The 18254-nt window shown below is 36.1% G+C and overlaps 1 protein-coding gene across 4 annotated transcripts in view; it reads right to left on the bottom strand.

The window, feature by feature from the left end:
• Positions 1 to 18254, bottom strand: part of CTNNA3 (catenin alpha 3) — a 1852175-nt gene that overhangs the window by 704796 nt on the left and 1129125 nt on the right. For all 4 annotated transcript variants that reach the window (XM_049856013.1, XM_049856014.1, XM_049856011.1 and 1 more), the window contains one exon: positions 3477 to 3569. In XM_049856013.1, coding sequence (XP_049711970.1) covers positions 3477 to 3569 — 93 coding nt within the window. The remainder of the gene's footprint in view (positions 1 to 3476; positions 3570 to 18254) is intronic.

Raw genomic sequence — 18254 nt, 5'->3', positions numbered from 1 at the left:
TGTGCCATGACCCTAAACCTCCATGTCAAGGAACCAAATCCCACGAAGTTTTTGGTTGTACATAAGCAGCCTCAGCAGCTACTCTTTTTGTTGTTGTCGTCAGTGTTATAAATATATCTATCACACTTTCGCCAATTCAACTTTTAACAAATGTACAACTTATTGACAGAAATTACAATAACTGGCTGTGCAAACCTACCCTTAATCAATGTGATATTTTCATCACCATTAACCCCTCTTTTCTCCTTACCTCCTGCCCTTGGTAACCACTTAATAAACTTTGTTCTCTATACATTTGCTTTTTCTTGTCTTTTATACAAGCGAGCCACCAAAAGACCAGAGCCATTGCCATCAAGTCGATTCTGACTCAAAACTACTGTATAGGACAGAGTAGGACTTCCTCATAGGGTTTCCAAGGAGTGGCCGGTGCATTTGAAGTGCCGACCTTTTGGTTAGCAGCTGAGCTCTTGATGGTAACCACTAACGAACTTTGTTCTTTATACATTTGCCTCTTCTTGTCTTTTTATATAAGTGAGGTTATACAATATTTGTCTTTTTGTGATTAACTTATTTTACTCAGGATAATGTCTTTCAGTTCCACAAATATTGTAGCGCGTATCAAGACTACATTTCTCCTACTAGCTGAGTAGTATTCCATTGTATGTACCACATTTGTTTATCTACTCATCTGTTGATGGGCATTTAGGTTCTTACTTTTAACTGCAAAATTTGAAAATAATTATTCTATATTTTATCCAAATTACTAGTAAATTACAGACTAGGCCAAAAGTAGATCAATTTAACCTACCAGTAGAGGTCTTACCCTTGGTTAGCATCTGGTCTTTAATTAACCATTTTAAGGCTATTTTTCATCAGTTACAATTCAAATTAATTATACTGTCATATTTTCCTTTTACATTGTCAAAAAGAAGACACACCATAATAAGAAGTGTATCATAAAGATGTTGCCTGAAGCCTGACTGCACTCTATGTATCCAGAATAATTCATCATTCTGGAAACTCTATCACTCATTTATATAGTGAACAAATATTTACTGAACATCAAATATATGCTGTATTTTTGCTAAGTACAGGGAATATAAGTAGTGATTATGAAGGACCAAACCACTGTCTTTGTGGACTTTATTTTTAGTGTAGAATGTAGGCAATAAAAGTAAATAAATTAAGAGAAAATATAATTTCAGATTTTATCTAGGCTTTAAAACAAATAAATATGTTTCCATAATAGAGCATACCTGTGAGAGCAGTGAGATTTAGGAGACTGATCTCTTAGGAGATGATATTTGAACTGAGATCTCATAAATTGAACATAAAAGAAGCTGCCCATATGACCATGTAGGAAAAGAGCACTGGGAAACTAATAAAGTGTGAAGTCCCTCAGGTGTGACTAAGTTTATTGTGTTCTAGAGAAAGAAAGGCCAATACTCAAAGATCTTATCAGTGTAAGAGAAAATAATATAGGGTAGGTTTGGAAGTAAGAGAGTCAGAAGATCATATAGGTCTGATTAAGTTATAATTATAGTTAGCATTTCACTGTAAAGATCTCCTTTAGCTTTCCTTAAGCAATATTTTGATAAACATATTTTAAAATTGACTTGGGGTATTATACAATGAAGAGATTAAAAGGTTATGAGTATAAGCACAGAAACCATATATAATGACATTTTGTGGTCCAAGGTAGAGATGATGATGACATATAGGCTAAGATGTTGACAGGCAAGATGGAGAGAAAGTATAAATTTAAGATAGATATTTTTGCATGTGAAATTGATAGGTTTCGTTAAAGGATTAGGCAAAACAGTCATCAGATGTCATTAGAAATAAGCTCCACAAGGGCAGTAATTGTTGTCTGTTGTTTGTTTTCTTTACTGTTTTAACCCCAGATACACAAAATAATGCCTAGCACATAATAGATATCCATTACATATTTACTGAATGAATCGAGGAAAATCCCCAGGTTTTTAGCTAGAGCAACTGTGTAAATGGCTGTGCCTTTAACTAAAATTGAAAAGGCTGAAGAAGAAGCAGAAGGAGGCAGGGATGGAGGAATCAAGAGTGCCATTTTGGCTGTATTAAGTTTTAGATGTCTTTGAGAAATCAGAGTGGCTAAGAGTTAGGAAGTATTTATCCAACTTGGTTCTTAGGTCTTGTAAGATAAGGTGATTAAGATTGTGTTATGTGTATCCTGACTCATTGCTTCAGGACTCTTAGTCACCTAGAAATAATTCCCTAAAAATATTTTGCCCTTAGGATTTTAAGAAATTCCTGAATTACTGTCAAGAAGGAAGGATTTCTTGACTTTTTCAAACCCATCAACTCCTTTGATCAAAAGAAATAAAGCCACTGTTTTCAAATCATTTAACATTTCAAAATAAATAATGAGGACAAAGAAACCAAATCAGCTGGACAAAGTTCTGCTTTTATTTCAAACTATCTCTTCCCTTGGCAGATTCCAATATGGCCCTTTAGGGAATGACATGCTTTCCCTCTACCGTTGGTCCCTTTTAGGAACCTGCAGTACTGTATGAACAGGGTGCATTGTGCATTCATGTGAATGAGGGAAGTTATCTTTAATAAGGAAATGAAACACAAACTCTTATTCATAATAACCCTCGTACTTACTGAAAAGTAGCTTAGTAACCAGTTTTTTAAATAATTTTTTTTTTTTTTACCCTAAGTTATCATTTAATACTAAGGAATCATATTTGAAAGCATCCTGGCAAAATATATCACAGAATTTATTATCTCTTATCAGGAAATACTCTTATAAAGTATTCCAAAGCAAAACAATTTGTTAAAACAAATTGATGTTATTGTTCCAAGCAGTAGAATCCTGCTTCAAGTTTTTCCACGATGCTTTTATCAAGGTTTCATCAGCGTTCTGTTTCACTCCCTAAAACCATTACTGGTTTACAAGCAAATACCTGTGTAATGTTTGGATTCTCTAGTCTTTGGTTTGCTTATTCATAAAATAAGAGGACTTGGCTCTCAGATCCTTTTGAGTTATAGTATTTTAGGATTTGCAATACAGACCAGACTTTTTTTTGTTAGTGGTCTTGTAAAACAGGTTCCCTTCCCTGTTCCCTTGCCTTGAGATTGACTGATGTATTAAGACCGCTTAATTATCCCGATTCAGTGTACCCATTTTCAAAGGTCCTTGAAAATTTTCTTAAAGAAGGTTAACTGAAGCTAACATCAAAACTCTCAGAATTATCTAAAAGGAACAGGAAACAGGTGTTTGGTAAAGAATAGACTGTGACCTTAGGAAACTTCAATCCTCTGTTTTTAAAATACATTATCTTAATACATTTCCAATGTATAAAAGTAGGCAAAATTGTATATATACTATATATAAATCATTTATAATAACCGTAATATAATAAAATATATTAATTATTTACATAATTTGTATAAATATTTTAATGAAAAGGAGGATATTAACTTAGTTTTCTTACCTGTGGACACAAGGTTTCTAGGTGATTGGCTGCAATTTTGACAATTTTAATTCCATCTTCATTTGTTGACATGGAACAAGCAAGATTTGCCACCTTAAATTCAAACCAAAATGGTGGAAATTATTTCATATAATCAAGAAAATGCAAAAACACTTGTTATCTTAGGCAAGTTAGAGCATGCACAAACTCAGTAAAAATATCAGTGGCAAGCATTCTCATAAATATCACTGGTATCTGTTTTACAGAATTATTCAAAGAATCTAGTAAAAAAAATACCAACAAAGGGCCCCTAGAGAATTCTTAAAGCAAAGGGAAAACTGATGAATGAATCAGTAAACCCTACAGCTTCTTGGTATCAACATCTAGTCCATAATAAGACACCAACTGTAAGGGTTTCCTGTGGGATTTAAAAAAAAAAAATGTTTATCTATAGATCGAATGCTAATAATTTCTTGGAATCTCATACGATTGCGGTTTAAGTTTGTAATTGTTTTATTATTTCCCAGAGGTCTATTATGCATACTTAAGTTGCATTAAGCATGACTATATCTTTATTCATGTTTTATTCAGCATCAAATATACTACAAAGTTGGATAAATACAAGATAATTAAATTTTTCTTCCTGTTCTTGATTTTCTACTACAACTTCTTGGGTACTGTTTGACGTTGCAGCTGTTGGTTTGATTCCAGTGCCAGTGACACCTAAATTCCTTTCTATATTATTGCTTTTGAGGCTTACATTCTCTTCCAGAAACTGTATAGCACTGTTTTAAGTAATTACCTTGATCTCCAGTATTTACAAATACATTATTTATACCACGACAGAGCCATGAAGAAGAGCTCACAATTATGTTCCCTTCCTTTGACCCCACTCTTACTCAACATTCCTTTTGCTGATATGGTGACTGATTATGTACCAAGGCAGTATTTTCTCTGATACAGAATCCTTTATTGCCTTCATCACTGCAAGGGGTAGATTTTCTGACAATAATTTTTTTTCCAAAGTATCCAATGCTTCTGTTAATTATTATATACTTTAACACATCTCAGATTTTACAGCTCAAACCCAAAATATAAAAATTGCTGAGAAACTGCACATTAGCCACAAGTAATGAAAATGAACAAATATATCTTTGGATCACTATTTTAAGAGTACCAGAAAATGTTATTTAAATAGGTTTATAGTCTTTGGCTTTTTATAGTACCACTATTAATACGTCACCAGTGAAGCAATTCCTTGGTTTGCATTTACACATAATGAAATAACAGTCATACATTATTTAACTTTAGAAGGGCATTGTTCACTTTATTAATGTACATGGAAATGGCTTACTTGAAAAGGTCTTTTGTTGGCTTGAAGGTCACAATACCTCAACTTTCATATCTGACATATAATTAGCACATTTGTGAATTATTTGAAAAGGGCAGCAGTTTCTATGCCCCCTCCTCCTCCCCCCCAAGCCCCACTCACAGAAAGTGAAACCAGCAGTCTAATTGCTTTAATACACGTTATATAAATTTACACTGCACTTGCAGAAAATATTTACCTGTACATGTGACCACTGTTGGTTTTAATTAAAAAAAATAAATAAAATTTTTGGCTCTATCCATTGGTCAAATCAGAAGAATGCTAATTAATCCAAAGTTTAAAAATTATAAAAGAGTGCCACATGTAGACACTTTTTTGTTAAATTAACTTATTTTTTAATGTAACCTCTGTTTTCATTCCCTTTTAAAAATTATTCTGGACATACAATGGCCGCCATATTTAATACAAATCAATTTATTGACTAACATAACATGGAAATCATTCTAAACATGGAGTCTCTGTTGATACCAGCAAACTTAATTTTTACAAAACTCTCAAATGCCAATACAAGAAAAATTTTTCTACTCAAGTAATAATCATCCTAAGGCTCTTTCTGTCTCCATTTATGCAGTCCTTCTATGTGCCTGAACTTCTCATTACCAGAACTGTTCTATACCAGGTAAACTTTTCAGGTAATCAAGCACTATTTTCAGACTAAAGTATGTTACATTTTAGTGATAATTTATACAAACAAGGTTGAATTGATAGCATAACAGGTATTCTTTAACAAAATAGAGAAGTTAGGTGACAGAAATAAATTCTCTTTACATCTTTAGTTTGAGTGATTTGTGACATATTTTCCAAAGTCACATTAATGTGTGAATGGAAGCCAAATTTCTTCTAGCAATAATTATTTTCTAAATTCTATGTGGTGCTTTAAGCAGTCATATATGTTCCCAAGCACAGCATGAAGGTAACTTCCTATTGGTCAGGGAAAGCAGCAGGCAAACATAGCCTGTTGTTAAATATTTTGAGATATTTGAACATCTGACATCCTTTGTTTATCTAAATTTGAGATATTTCAAAAGTCTGTGTAAAGCTTCATTCTTCAGGAGATCCTTCTGGAAGGTCTCTGCCCACTAAGTAGAATTAGGGCATAAACCAAAAAAACCAAACCCAGTGCCATCGAGTTGATTTTGACTCATAGCGACCCTACAGGCATAGGGAGGTTTTACACCCAAACAGACCTGGATTTGAATCTGACTCTTATAATTAATAAGCTTTCTGACCATAGGCAAGATATTAACTTCTCTGGGTGTGTTTTGTCAAATATAAAATGGGTATGATAATACCTAACTCTCTGGGTTCTGTGAGGATTAAATGAGGTAAATATACAGAGAGTGCAAGATACCTGGTAGCTCTCACCATGTATGAATTTCCTTCCAGTTCATTGTTCTGTCTGTTATTTTAGGTGTGGTGTGTGTAGGTGAATATTCACCCCCTCAGAGGTTCTGTATAATTAAAGCCTTTGGAACCTAAGGAGATTCAACAGATTGTGTAACCTTATAGCCACAAACTCAAATGCTTTCAGGGACCACGCAGGGAACACAAATATAGAGACTAGATGTAACTCAGTGCTGATGTGGGGTGGTGGCCCCAAGACAAATAGGAGTGTGTATGCTATACCTAAAGGCATTAAAACAAAATGAAAGGAAAAACACCAATGGCCTTGGCCTAACAGTCCACTGGCTTACTTTAGTTCATAGGGCACCAGTTCATGACCTCTGACCCCAATCCTCCATTGTATAGGCAGGAAAAACCAAGTCCAAAAATGAGAAGACATATACTCAAACCAACCAATTACTGGGAGGGGACTATTAACCAGGGATACATGTGTGCTTTTTATGTCACCCTGAACTAAAGAAATGACAGAGGTCCCTGCACTGAAATGACTGGTTAGACTTTATTGATATTATGCTGTATCCTGAGCTAAACCAAAAACCAAACCAAACCCAGTGCCGTCGAGTCAATTCCGACTCATAGCGACCCTATAGGACAGAGTAGAACTGCCCCATAGAGTTTCCAAGGAGCGCCTGGTGGATCCAAACTGCCGACCCTTGGGTTAGCAGCTGTAGCACTTAACCACCATGCCACCAGGGTTTCTGTATCCTCAGCTAAGTCCAAGGTAAGTAGAGTCTAAATTATCCTAAATAAATGGATTCAAAGGCAGAGGTAAATTTACGTGTTTATTAAAAAGAAAAGGCCAGTATATACGTTTTTTTCATTTTTTACAAAAGATTACATTATATTCTTAAAATCATTACTGATTATGTATCTAATGATTACAAAAATAAATCAAAATAAACCCTACAAACAGGAACATGTTGTCATGTTGCTGAGACGCAAATGAAGCTTGCCATCAGTACCTATCTCTTGAGCTCCTCCCCTTCTCAGCAGTTCTTCTCCCCTTACATGCCGTATGTCCCACTGCAGCCCCTTTGACCTTGGCTGAAACAAGTGCCCCATCTTCTTTGTTACCAAAAAAAATTTGTAGGCAACAAAGCATGGCCAGGTAATTCCTGAACTAATTCACGTTTTTATTATCCTGTTGATGTTTGTTCTCCTCTTCCTGGTTCTTATTTCAAGTTCTGTATCTCAATTTTGTATCTTCTGTCATACTTTCTATTTGCTAAACTGTGGTACTTTCCTTCCTTCCGGCATAGAACATGGTGCCCTTCACTGCCTACCCTTGGTCTCAGGTAAGAAATTCCCTTTGGAACCTGGCCTTTTAGAACTCTGCCAGCTTGGCTAGTTCTGTCCTTCACCTTCTAAAAAGTCAGAAGGATGGACACACTTAACTCATAAGAATGACTCACTAATGGTAGAATCAGAGAAGCAATAAAGAGATATTTGGGGATTGAGAATGTTTTCAGTGGCCTTTAAATCAATGTACTGTGCTATAAGCTTAATTCCGCTTTTCATCATTACTTTGTTCTCATCTGGTAAAGAGATTCTATTTTAAAAGCAATGAAAACCACAGAATGCTATATTTTAACATTCTGATATCAAATTTTTTTCCGAAATCACAGGAGCACTAGTAGTCCTCTTAGTCATCTTAGATAACTGAAATAATATCATGGTTAGCAATGAATTCACTGTTTGGACAGCTGCTCATCATGAATCATTCAGTCTGTCACTAAAGAGTTCTTGCGCGGGTATTTACCTGTAATATGATTTCTCGAGAACTCGAAGTAAACTTTGAAGTGGAGAGAGATTTCCATTTTCACATATCCCTTGTTTATAGATAGTTCACATAGTCTATTGTAGTATCAAGTCATTGTGTATCCTAGCTCTCAATGGTGGAAAAAGGTCACTGCTTCATGTTCATTTATTTTCCTTCCTGACAGATGGTCATGCAACTCCTGTGTAAACACTTCCAGAGACAGAGAATTTACTGTTTTTCAGGGCAACATAAAATTATGAATTTCTTCCATATAATGAGGAGAAATCTTTCTCTCTAAAACTTTCTCACAGTGGTCATAGAATACGGAATGTCAAGTATCCTTAATAATAGAAATAATGTTGAGCCCATAAAGACAGTATTTATCAGTAAACCTCAACTGGGGGTAAGAGAGATGGTAAGATGAAAAGAAACATCAGGAAATAGCTGTTTAAAAGAAAAGTCCACTTCCTTTCCCCAAGAGATTTTGATATGCTAAATATGTGTGTGAGTGGGAACGGGGTAGAGAGTATGGTACCTGTAATTAGATTTTGAAAAGTTCCCCAGGTGATTCTGATATACAGCTCCTCACATAAAAAACTCAGATATAACTTGGATCTTGGTTGATTTGCATTTGTTTGAATAGACACTCCTGCCTGAAGATTAGTGTGAAGGGGCTAAATCTACAAGAAGAACAATTTGAATATTTATGGGAGAGACTAGGAAGCCATGGGAAAGGCTTCATGAATTAGAAACAAGAAATAATGACCTAAAATACTACCCAAGAAAGTAAAATTTTCAAATCAGAATACTCAGGGAACAAGAAGATCAAGTGTAGGAGAAATTTGTAGCCTTGCATGCTGAATCTATTCCTCCTTCTGGTAATAACACTCTTTCCTCCCCTAACCCAGCGGTGGACAGTTCTGGTATGACTGTTAATCAAAGTTCCTAGCCCTCCCCCAGCCCTACCCTGGGCATATCCATCACTTCGTACTTCCTAGAGTCTTGGAGAAGCACTCGTTCCTGCCTATCTGAGCCTCCTTCATTCATTTTGACTTTGATTACATGCACTACCTTGTGTGAACCAACAAAATCTTCCTTTCTTTGTTTAAATAAGCCAAAGTCACTATCTTCTACTTGTATACAAAGAACCCTAACTCATGCTTAGTTCTAAACCAGAAACTTACACACCAAGAACATATTCATTTCAGATAATTACTTTCAGCAAAGTTAAACCTGGTAATGTAGAACCATATTCATTTAAGAGGAAGACATTGTCTAATCAAGTTGCTGCCTCTGGTTTTATTTAGGCAATCTGAGTGTCATAGTGTCAGGGGCAAATGCAGAGAAGGAGGCATGCATTTCATTTCTGACACACATAGATAAATGTGTCTATATTCATCTTCCTTTGAAACGCTAACCCTGCAATGGCTGTTAGAACATTTTACATACCAGGTATAGAAGAAAATAATTTGCTCTTGAATTTATCCTTTTGCTAGCTGTTCATTTGGTCTAAAAGCCATCATCCCTCAAATCTCCTTTCAAAATCATACCTCTACCTCAAGGCCTACTTCAAACACTTTATCCTCCACAAACCCTTATCAGATACTAGAATCAGAGTTCATACCTCTACTTCCCACCCTCCCACAATTACACTTATATATCTGTCACAAGGTGAGCTTCTTAAATAAAAAGCCAACGGCTTACTTATGCTTTTTTTTTTTTTTAATTTTCCATCAAGCAATATACCCAGAAGATAGTAAGCATTCAATCCCTGTAAATAAAACCATCTTTGTCTATCTGGAAACTGAATCATCGTGGATAAAAACAAGTTTCTCTTCTCTCTGAAATAAACAGATTTCAATGACGTGTATATTTTAGGGTCTTTAATATAACTTCATAGGGAGCTGTGTCCTTCATCTACCCCTTCCTCATAAAAATGTTCCTAATTATCTACTATATGACCATCATTATTTTAGGTTACAGAGGAAGAACAACTGAGAGAGAGCTCTTGGGTTATTAAACTGAATTGCCCTGAGTTGATTTTGATTGACTGTGGATGTTCACCGGGAATAGTAAAATCAGAAAAAATGTGTAGCAAAGATACAAATCAACACAGGCAAGTTTTGAGTGAAGATGCAGGCACAATCTAGCTGAAATTAGTTATTTATTTTTATTTTGGCATTCACAAAGGAGATTTAGCCTTCTTTCCAAATTTAGAAAGGAATAAATGTTCACAAAACTTGTGAAGGGGCGTGAAGAAGGAAAAGAGGGGTCCATGCCTCTTAGCCATGTTCGGGAATAACATGATTATATTATAAAGCCATTGGACAAATCACCAATAAAAGGAACACTAGGAGTCATAAGGTTGTTAGGAGATACCAAAAGTTGGATTCAATTCTTTGAGTTTGAGTTGCCATTGGGATATCTTAGTTGATATAAGCAATAGGTAGTTAGATGTGTAGCAAGGAGAGGTATACAGTGGGGATACTAATTAAGAAGGTAGGAGCCGATTGGACAGTGCCCATTTTCTCAATCCCATATCCATCCAGTCTTTTTTATTTCACCTTTCAATAATTTCTAAATCATCTACTTCTCTTCCTCTCTAGCCTAGTCAGTTATTATCAGTTTGTTTTTATTCTTGATTCCAGTTTTAGTTTTTATTTGCAACCACTGTGCCTTCTCTGGGAGCCCTGGTGGCGCAGTGGTTAAGAGCTCAGCTGCTAACCAAAAACTTGGCAGTTCAAATCCACCAGCTACTCCTTGAAAACCTTATGGGGCAGTTCTGTTCTATCCCATAGGGTTGCTATGAGTTGAAATCGGCTTGAGGACAATGGGTTTGGTTTTTTTTTATTTGGTTTTGTGCTTTCTCTATATGTTCATCACAGTGCAGCTGAGAGTTTTTCTTTTCCAAATGAAAATTTGATTCCCCCATCCCCATATCATACCTCCACATGACATATGCTTCCCCACAGGGTGCTGCATGTTTCAGCCCAAGACTCATCATTTAAAAAAAAAAACGCATAGGCAGTTACTTTTCTCTCTTTCTTTGCTTTGGCTATATCAATCTACTTTCAGATACCCATGCTGTTCTCTCTAGCCTGGAATGCTCCCTTCTTTCTTCTTCACTGTCATCCTGATACCACTTAAACCCAGTTAAATGCTATTCATCTGGTTTCTGACAAAAAGTAATTACTCGGAAAGTTTTATACCAACACTGCACCCCTCCCCCCCTTCTCCCTACCTCTGAGATCTCCACCTACCTGGATCAGGTTTTTGGTTCAGAGTATGATTCTCAGTTTGCAATTATACATTCACTGGGAGACATTATTTGACTCTTGCTCATCCTCCCCATTTTATATGAGCAAGGGCCTCATCTGTGTTTGCTCATCACCGGACTCTTGGTGTCTAGTTCCCAGGACTTGGTAACCAAGCAGCAAGTAATTCTTCAATGAATGTATAAATGTATGAATGCATGAATCAGTATGTTTAAGAATATATCAACCCCAAAGAGAGAAAGAAAAACAGAATTGGTGGGGAGGAGATACCAGCAGAAATCCAGGACAAGCGAGAGAGAAGAAGGAAATTTCCCTTTCAAATTCATTTGGAATATTTCAACAAAGGCTTCGACAGCTGGGCTTCAAAGAAAAGTAACACGCTTTGCTTCTAGTCTGGTCAACGCATTGGACAAGGTTTGGAGGGTAGCTTCTTTCAAGTTTAACTTTCACTTAATATATTAAATTGGGAACAACTGAATAGCTCTCAATTTAGCTTTTAATTTATTTATTTTTAATCAAATAAAATAACTCTTCAAAGGGCCCGAGCTGGTTCCCCAGTGCTGGTGAGTGTGGCAGATGGAAAGAGGTGCGGTAACTCCTGCAAACAAACCAAGGAGCTGTAGTGTCTCCAGCAGAACATAACATATGCTGTGCTTCCAAGAAAGCCCAGCTCAAAGGCCTGGGACCGAACGTGAGAAGTGAAGGGAGGGGTCTGGTATCTCCCAGCATCCAGGTGATCTCCGGCTCAACAATTCAGACCTTTCGTTTCCCTTGATGACAAAGTGCTGCTCTGCTGCCCCAGTTGTAGCAAGAAATGACCGTGAATTATGAGTTCTGGAGGGTATTTCGCTAATAGAATTGCGCTATAAAAGTGCATAGTAAGGTACAGGGAAACAATTTCATCAAGTAACAACTACTGATTATGCATTTATTATGTGGGCTGGGATCTGCCAGGGAAATCAAAGAAGCCAAAGACACTGGAAGTGAATCTCAAAAAGCACAATCTATTTAAGAAGACATGAGAACCAGATAATAAAACTGTAGTCTCCAAGTACTACAGGAAGTTGGAGGTAGGTGAATCCCACAGAGGCAACTGCAGTCAGGGGATGTTTCATGGAGACATGTTTTTACCAAGGAACTACATATTGAACTTTGCATCCCAACCTGTCTCCCAAACTTTCTGAATCTGAAATTATGAAATTCTATTTCTGATATTAGTTTTGCTAACATAACCACTTACCTCTCAATCTTTGATTATCCATCTATACAATGAGGAGCAGATTGACTATTTGATTTCTGGGGTCCCTTTCATTTCAATAATTGTTTCATTATTAGTATAAATTTGATAACCAAATTAGACAGGAATGGAGGGGGGCAGGGCTATCAGCCAATTGGTTATTAATTTTAATACAAAATTTCTAAATTTTAGCAAATTAAATATGATTAGGTAATAAAAGAATAATAATAGAGCAAAGGATTTTAGCTTATCTCAGGAATAACCAAAGAGCTCATGATTGGGAAATCTAACAACAAATACATGAAAAGATTCCCAATCTACCTCTTCTTCCATTAAGCAAGAATTGCAACTAAAAGAGGAAAATGACTTTTGTTCGCCAGATTGGTGATAATTGAAAAGTTTTATATTGTCCAATATTACTAAGGCTATGAGGGAAAAGGGGGAAGTTAAATGGCCAGCTTCTCAGAGGGCAATTTAGCCTTATCTATCAACACAAATCAAAATTACGGAAACACTGATGATGTAGTGGTTAAGAGCTACGGCTGCTAACCAAAAGGTAAGTAGTTTGAATTCACCAGGCGCTCCTTAGAAGCTCTATGGGGCAGTTCTACTCTATCCTACAGGGTCACTATAAGTTGGAATCGACTCGATGGCAAAGGGTTTTTTAAATCAAAATTACAAACATGTAAAACTGCAGCAATTCAACTTAATGTAATTTGTCCTTCAGAAATACCCGCATTTTTGAGCAAACGTACAGCCACAAGGAGGTTCACTGCAACTTTATTTGTAAAAAAAAAAAAAAAAAAAAGAAATCTAAATACCTATCAGTGGGGAAGCAATTAAAATATAGAATACTATGATTCTGTAAAATTGGGGGAAAAAAAAGCTTTCCGCTAACACGAAACATCTCAAGTATGTGATATTAAATGAAAAACAGTTTCAGAATGTTTATAAAGTGTCATCCTATTTATATGCAATTATTTATGTAAGATTATGTATAAATGCAAAGTGTAAAAAGCCTACAGTGGTAAATCTCAAATATTAACAGGATAGAAAGGAAGTGGTATTATTAATCTCATGGAAGGAAGCATTCACTTTTAACTATATTTGTATATATTGTCTGTAATTTTTCCATTTTTTTCACTAAATGATTTTCTAACGGAAAAATATGGAGATTGATTTTGATTAAATAGTTCTATACGTGTTGACAAGGAAAGATGCCAATGACAAGTAAAAAAAAATATACCGCATGATCTCATTTACAGAAGATGCTAAATTCGTTTGTGTTTGTATGTGTGTATGTACAAAGGCGTGAAAATGATGTTCACCTGTGGTTATCGCTAAGGCGTGAGAATCAAAAGAGTTTCAACTTTCTTTTTGCATACTTTTTGAAACTTATAGTTTGGATTTTAATAATGAGAATGAATAATTTTTATAATAAAAAGAAAACAATAAAGTGATTTTCATTTTACAGAGAATGAAAACTCCCTACCTATGTGTGAAATTTTAATACCAATGAAGATAACCATATTAATTACCCTTGCTTTACTGCCAAGGCTGATGATCTAGAACCATAAAAAATGAGGTTTCCAGAAAAGACAGGTTATGATGATTAAGTAGAAGAAAAAGTCTGCTAAGTAGAAAATAGTTTTCATTATATGCTGATATATTTAAAATGATGATTCCCATATATGGCTGATAATTTACAATAGGAAAACAAGGTAGTAGTTTTATCTCGTGTTTATTTAATATAACGGCAAATATAAATAAATTAAGGCCCACTGTCACTGACTAAGAGGAGCCCTGGTGGCACAGTAGTTAAGCACTCAGCTGCTAACCAAAAGGTTCGTGGTTCAAACCCACCAGCCACTCTGAGGGAGAAGTATGTGGCAGTCTGCTTCTGTAAAGACTTACAGCCTTGTAAACACTATGGGGCAGTGCTACCATGTCCAATAAGGTCACCATGAGTCCTAATTGACTTGATGACAATGGGTTTGGTTTGGTTTGGTCAATGACTAAATCAGGCCACCCAGGAGTGATGTTAATAACTAATTAGGCTTCAATTTGTCTGCAATTGTAAAGGTATTCTGTGCCGGTGTGTGTGTGTACTTGCATGTCTGTCTGTAGTTGATACAAGGTGATGATTCTCATGACTGAGAAATTATAAAAAATGATCCTACGTTTCTTTATTTTTCTTATCTTACTCATGCCCTCCAACTCTATTCAAATTTGCATCTGAACGTCTTGTTCCTTTCAAATGAGTCATTAAAGATGAAAATATTCATTTGTCTAAGTGGACCTATGTGAATGTTGTTTTGAAAAATAGGCATCAGTATGCTGTGTCAGCATGTGCCACCCCAAAAGAAACAAATGAGATGAAAACAAACATACAGGGCTAAAACAGGTTTGGCGGCTACAATGCTGCTTGCAATAAATTATCTAAAGTACATGTTCTATAGACAAACTTGAGGACTGGGATGTATACCGCTCTAAGGATCCCATTTCACCCAACACATTTCCCTTCTTTTATTTTGAAAGGATAGACAACTTTATATAAATACATATATCCCTTATTGATATGCAATGTAAATCATAACAATAAAACCAGCTAGACAGTTTCTTCAAGGTCTCTCTCTAAATTAAACCATTATTCACCTCAAAACCAACCACTCCAAGGATAGAACCATGTGCTATCTGGCAAGTAAATGTAATATGATAAACAACACTAAATAAAATCCATTCAACTACCAAAGAGGCAAAACATATCTAAATTACAAATTAAAGACAACGTTAAGTGTTGTTCCCTGAACTGGCGTGATCTACATGCAAATCCAATAAATTCTTATTCAGAAGATCAGTGTGTAAAGGGCAGATGTCAAAAAATACTACAATTGGCCTTCATTATCAATGAAAGTGACATCCAATTTCAGAGCAACTTTATGACCACTGACCTGACTGCTGAAGTGGCAGAAACAGAACTGATTTTCTTAAAAAGAGACAAAATGTGCTAAACACAACATATCATTAGTTTTCAGCGACTTAAATTCTGAACCAACATTTTTTGAGCATGTCATTCTATTCATATGCCATCATGGAAACCGAAGGTGTCGCATGCCACAAAGCTAATGGAATTATATCGTGTAAACTTTGCAGGTAAGTATGAGACAGTGAAGATCACCTGATCCCCTAACTAATCAAGATATCCATACCCAGATGCATTTCTTATTTTCATAAAAAAAAAAAAAAAAAAAGGGATTTTCTTAACAGAGTAACAGTTAACATTCATCTGGCAGCCTTGATTTTGGCAGATATCAGAACAAAAGCCTGTGCATTTTTTCCCCCTTCCTTTCAGGCATCCATTTTTAATTAAATTTATTAAAACTTTGAGGGAAATAGGCAACCAAGCTATAAAATTTACTAGACATAGAATCCCAGAGAGAAACCCTTGTCTCTAAGTATAAATGACCCACAGTGAATTTTTTTAAAAAAAGGAAAGAACAGATTTTGTATATGTGAGAAAGTGTGTGTATATATGCGTGTGAAGTGAGAGGGGTAAGAATGTTTGTATATGTTTGTATGAAGGCTACAACAAAATTTGCAAATTAGTATATCATATGATTTCTATGTTCCTTCATTCCTGGGTTCCATGAACTTTGTGAGGATTTTCTGGATGTGTTCTAGATTTAAATTATATCATAAATAGTGGGGTGTAACTTAACCCATTGCTGTGTAGTTGATTCCAACTCATAGTGACCCTACAGGACAGAGTGGAATTGCCCTACAGTGTTCTCAAGGAGCAACTGGTAGATTTGAAATGCAAGCCTTTTGGTTAGCAGCCAAGCTTTTAACCACTACGCCACCAGGGCTGCCACGAAGCGTATAACTGGTTGATGTAATACAGTATGAAAGAAAATCAAAGATTTAGGTCCCTATAACTTTGGCAGGGACATGAGTCATTATAGGTTTAATCTTAAGTATCCCTGGTACGTCTATAGCACACTGAAATGCTTAGTAGGGGCTGTTATTAGAGGGTATAATGATGATAAAGATACCTGCTATATAACCTTGGCAGTGTTTCTTGTCATTACTAACGGTGTCCAATAGCTCTAAAAGCAAGAGGGAGATAGAAGGAGAGTGAGACTTCATTCTACTAACCTTCCACAATTAGAGCAAACCAATATATTAATTCCATTTGCACAAGGTTAAATTTTGAAGTCCTTGAAGACAGAAACTATATACTCCTTAGTCTTACAGTTCTAAGACTTTGTAAGTAAAGGATGTACCTAAAGCCTTGATCTATGTGAATGGCATTAAGCCAGCCTCACAGATAAAATATTATTTATACTGTCTTCTCTACAAATGTTGATTATTGACCTTTTTTACAGACGGATAAAGACAATAGCAATAACACCCACAAATATTTATTATGTATCAGACCTGTATTAGGCACTTAAGGAGAAGATGGTGAAAAAAAGGTTCCCATGCTTCAGGAAATGAAAGATATACATTTAAATACACATTATCAGGAAAGACCAACCACTAGAAAAGGACATTATGCTTGGCAGAGTAGAGGGACAGCAAAAATGAGGGAAACCATCAATGAGATGGATTAACACGACAACCACAACAATGGACTCAAACATACCAACAATCACGAAGATGACACAGGACCCAGCAACATTTCGTTCTGTGATGTGTAAAGTTGCCATGAGTGACAGCTGACTCGAAGGCAACTAACAACGATAACCAAAAAAAAAAGATCTATTTACAGAGTAAATTTAAATGAAAATGCACAATATGATATTACATGAATAGAACATTAAGTGCCTGGGGGGCTTCAGAGTAAGGAACTAATTGAAGAAAGCTTTTAAAAAAATAACCTGGTAATTTTAACAATCTTCAAAATGACAGTTTCTACATAAATGAATTGTCTTTTACACTTTCTGAATAAGCCTATCTTGTGGAAAAAAAAAAAAAAAAGCGCTAATAAACCAAAAACCAAACCAAACCTGTTGCCATCAAGTTGATTCTGACTCATAGTGATCCTACAGGACAGAGTAGAACTGCCCCATAGAGTTTCCAAGGACTGTCTGGTGGATTTGAACTGGTGACCTTTTGGCTATTAGCCATAGCTCTTCGCTACGCTGCCAGGGGTTCCCATGTGCTAACTGTAAACATTAAAATAAAAAAGTTCTTTTTAATAAACATTGAATGGTCCTATGAAAACTCATCAAGTTGCTACAGAAAGAAAAAGTTAAATTGCACATTATTCTATTTTTATCTTTACAATATTCCCTATGTATTTAGCTGTTTCCAATTCGTATCTCAAGCCACATGGAACTGGAATGGAAATTCGAGAAAGCAGGGCTGTGCTGAGGGTGGCTTCATGTCCATCAGCTACACCGCTCCACAGGACTGCCTGAGCCAGGGCTGGATTCTCACCACTGTGGCTTCGAGGCCTTAAATCAGAGCAGCAGGAGTTGGAGGCCATTTTGCATCCTCTATTCCAGTTCTTGACCCTGCTTCAGGAAGCTGGCTCACTTGTGCTGCACCTGGAGCCTTTCAAAACATTGTCGGGCTCAGCCTCTCTGAAGAAAGAATTCTTACAGCCTTCTGGTCTTGCTCCATGTGTGTGGTGTTGTTCAGGAGTCAGGAGCCAGGTTACATCCTTTCTTGGCTTTAGGGGGCAAAGAGGTGGGTTTTCTCACCTGTGAGGGGGTAACATCAATAAGTG

Source organism: Elephas maximus, chromosome 16, assembly GCF_024166365.1.
Source record: "Elephas maximus indicus isolate mEleMax1 chromosome 16, mEleMax1 primary haplotype, whole genome shotgun sequence".
Classification (NCBI taxonomy): domain Eukaryota; kingdom Metazoa; phylum Chordata; class Mammalia; order Proboscidea; family Elephantidae; genus Elephas; species Elephas maximus.
This window is presented reverse-complemented; position numbering and strand designations above follow the sequence as displayed.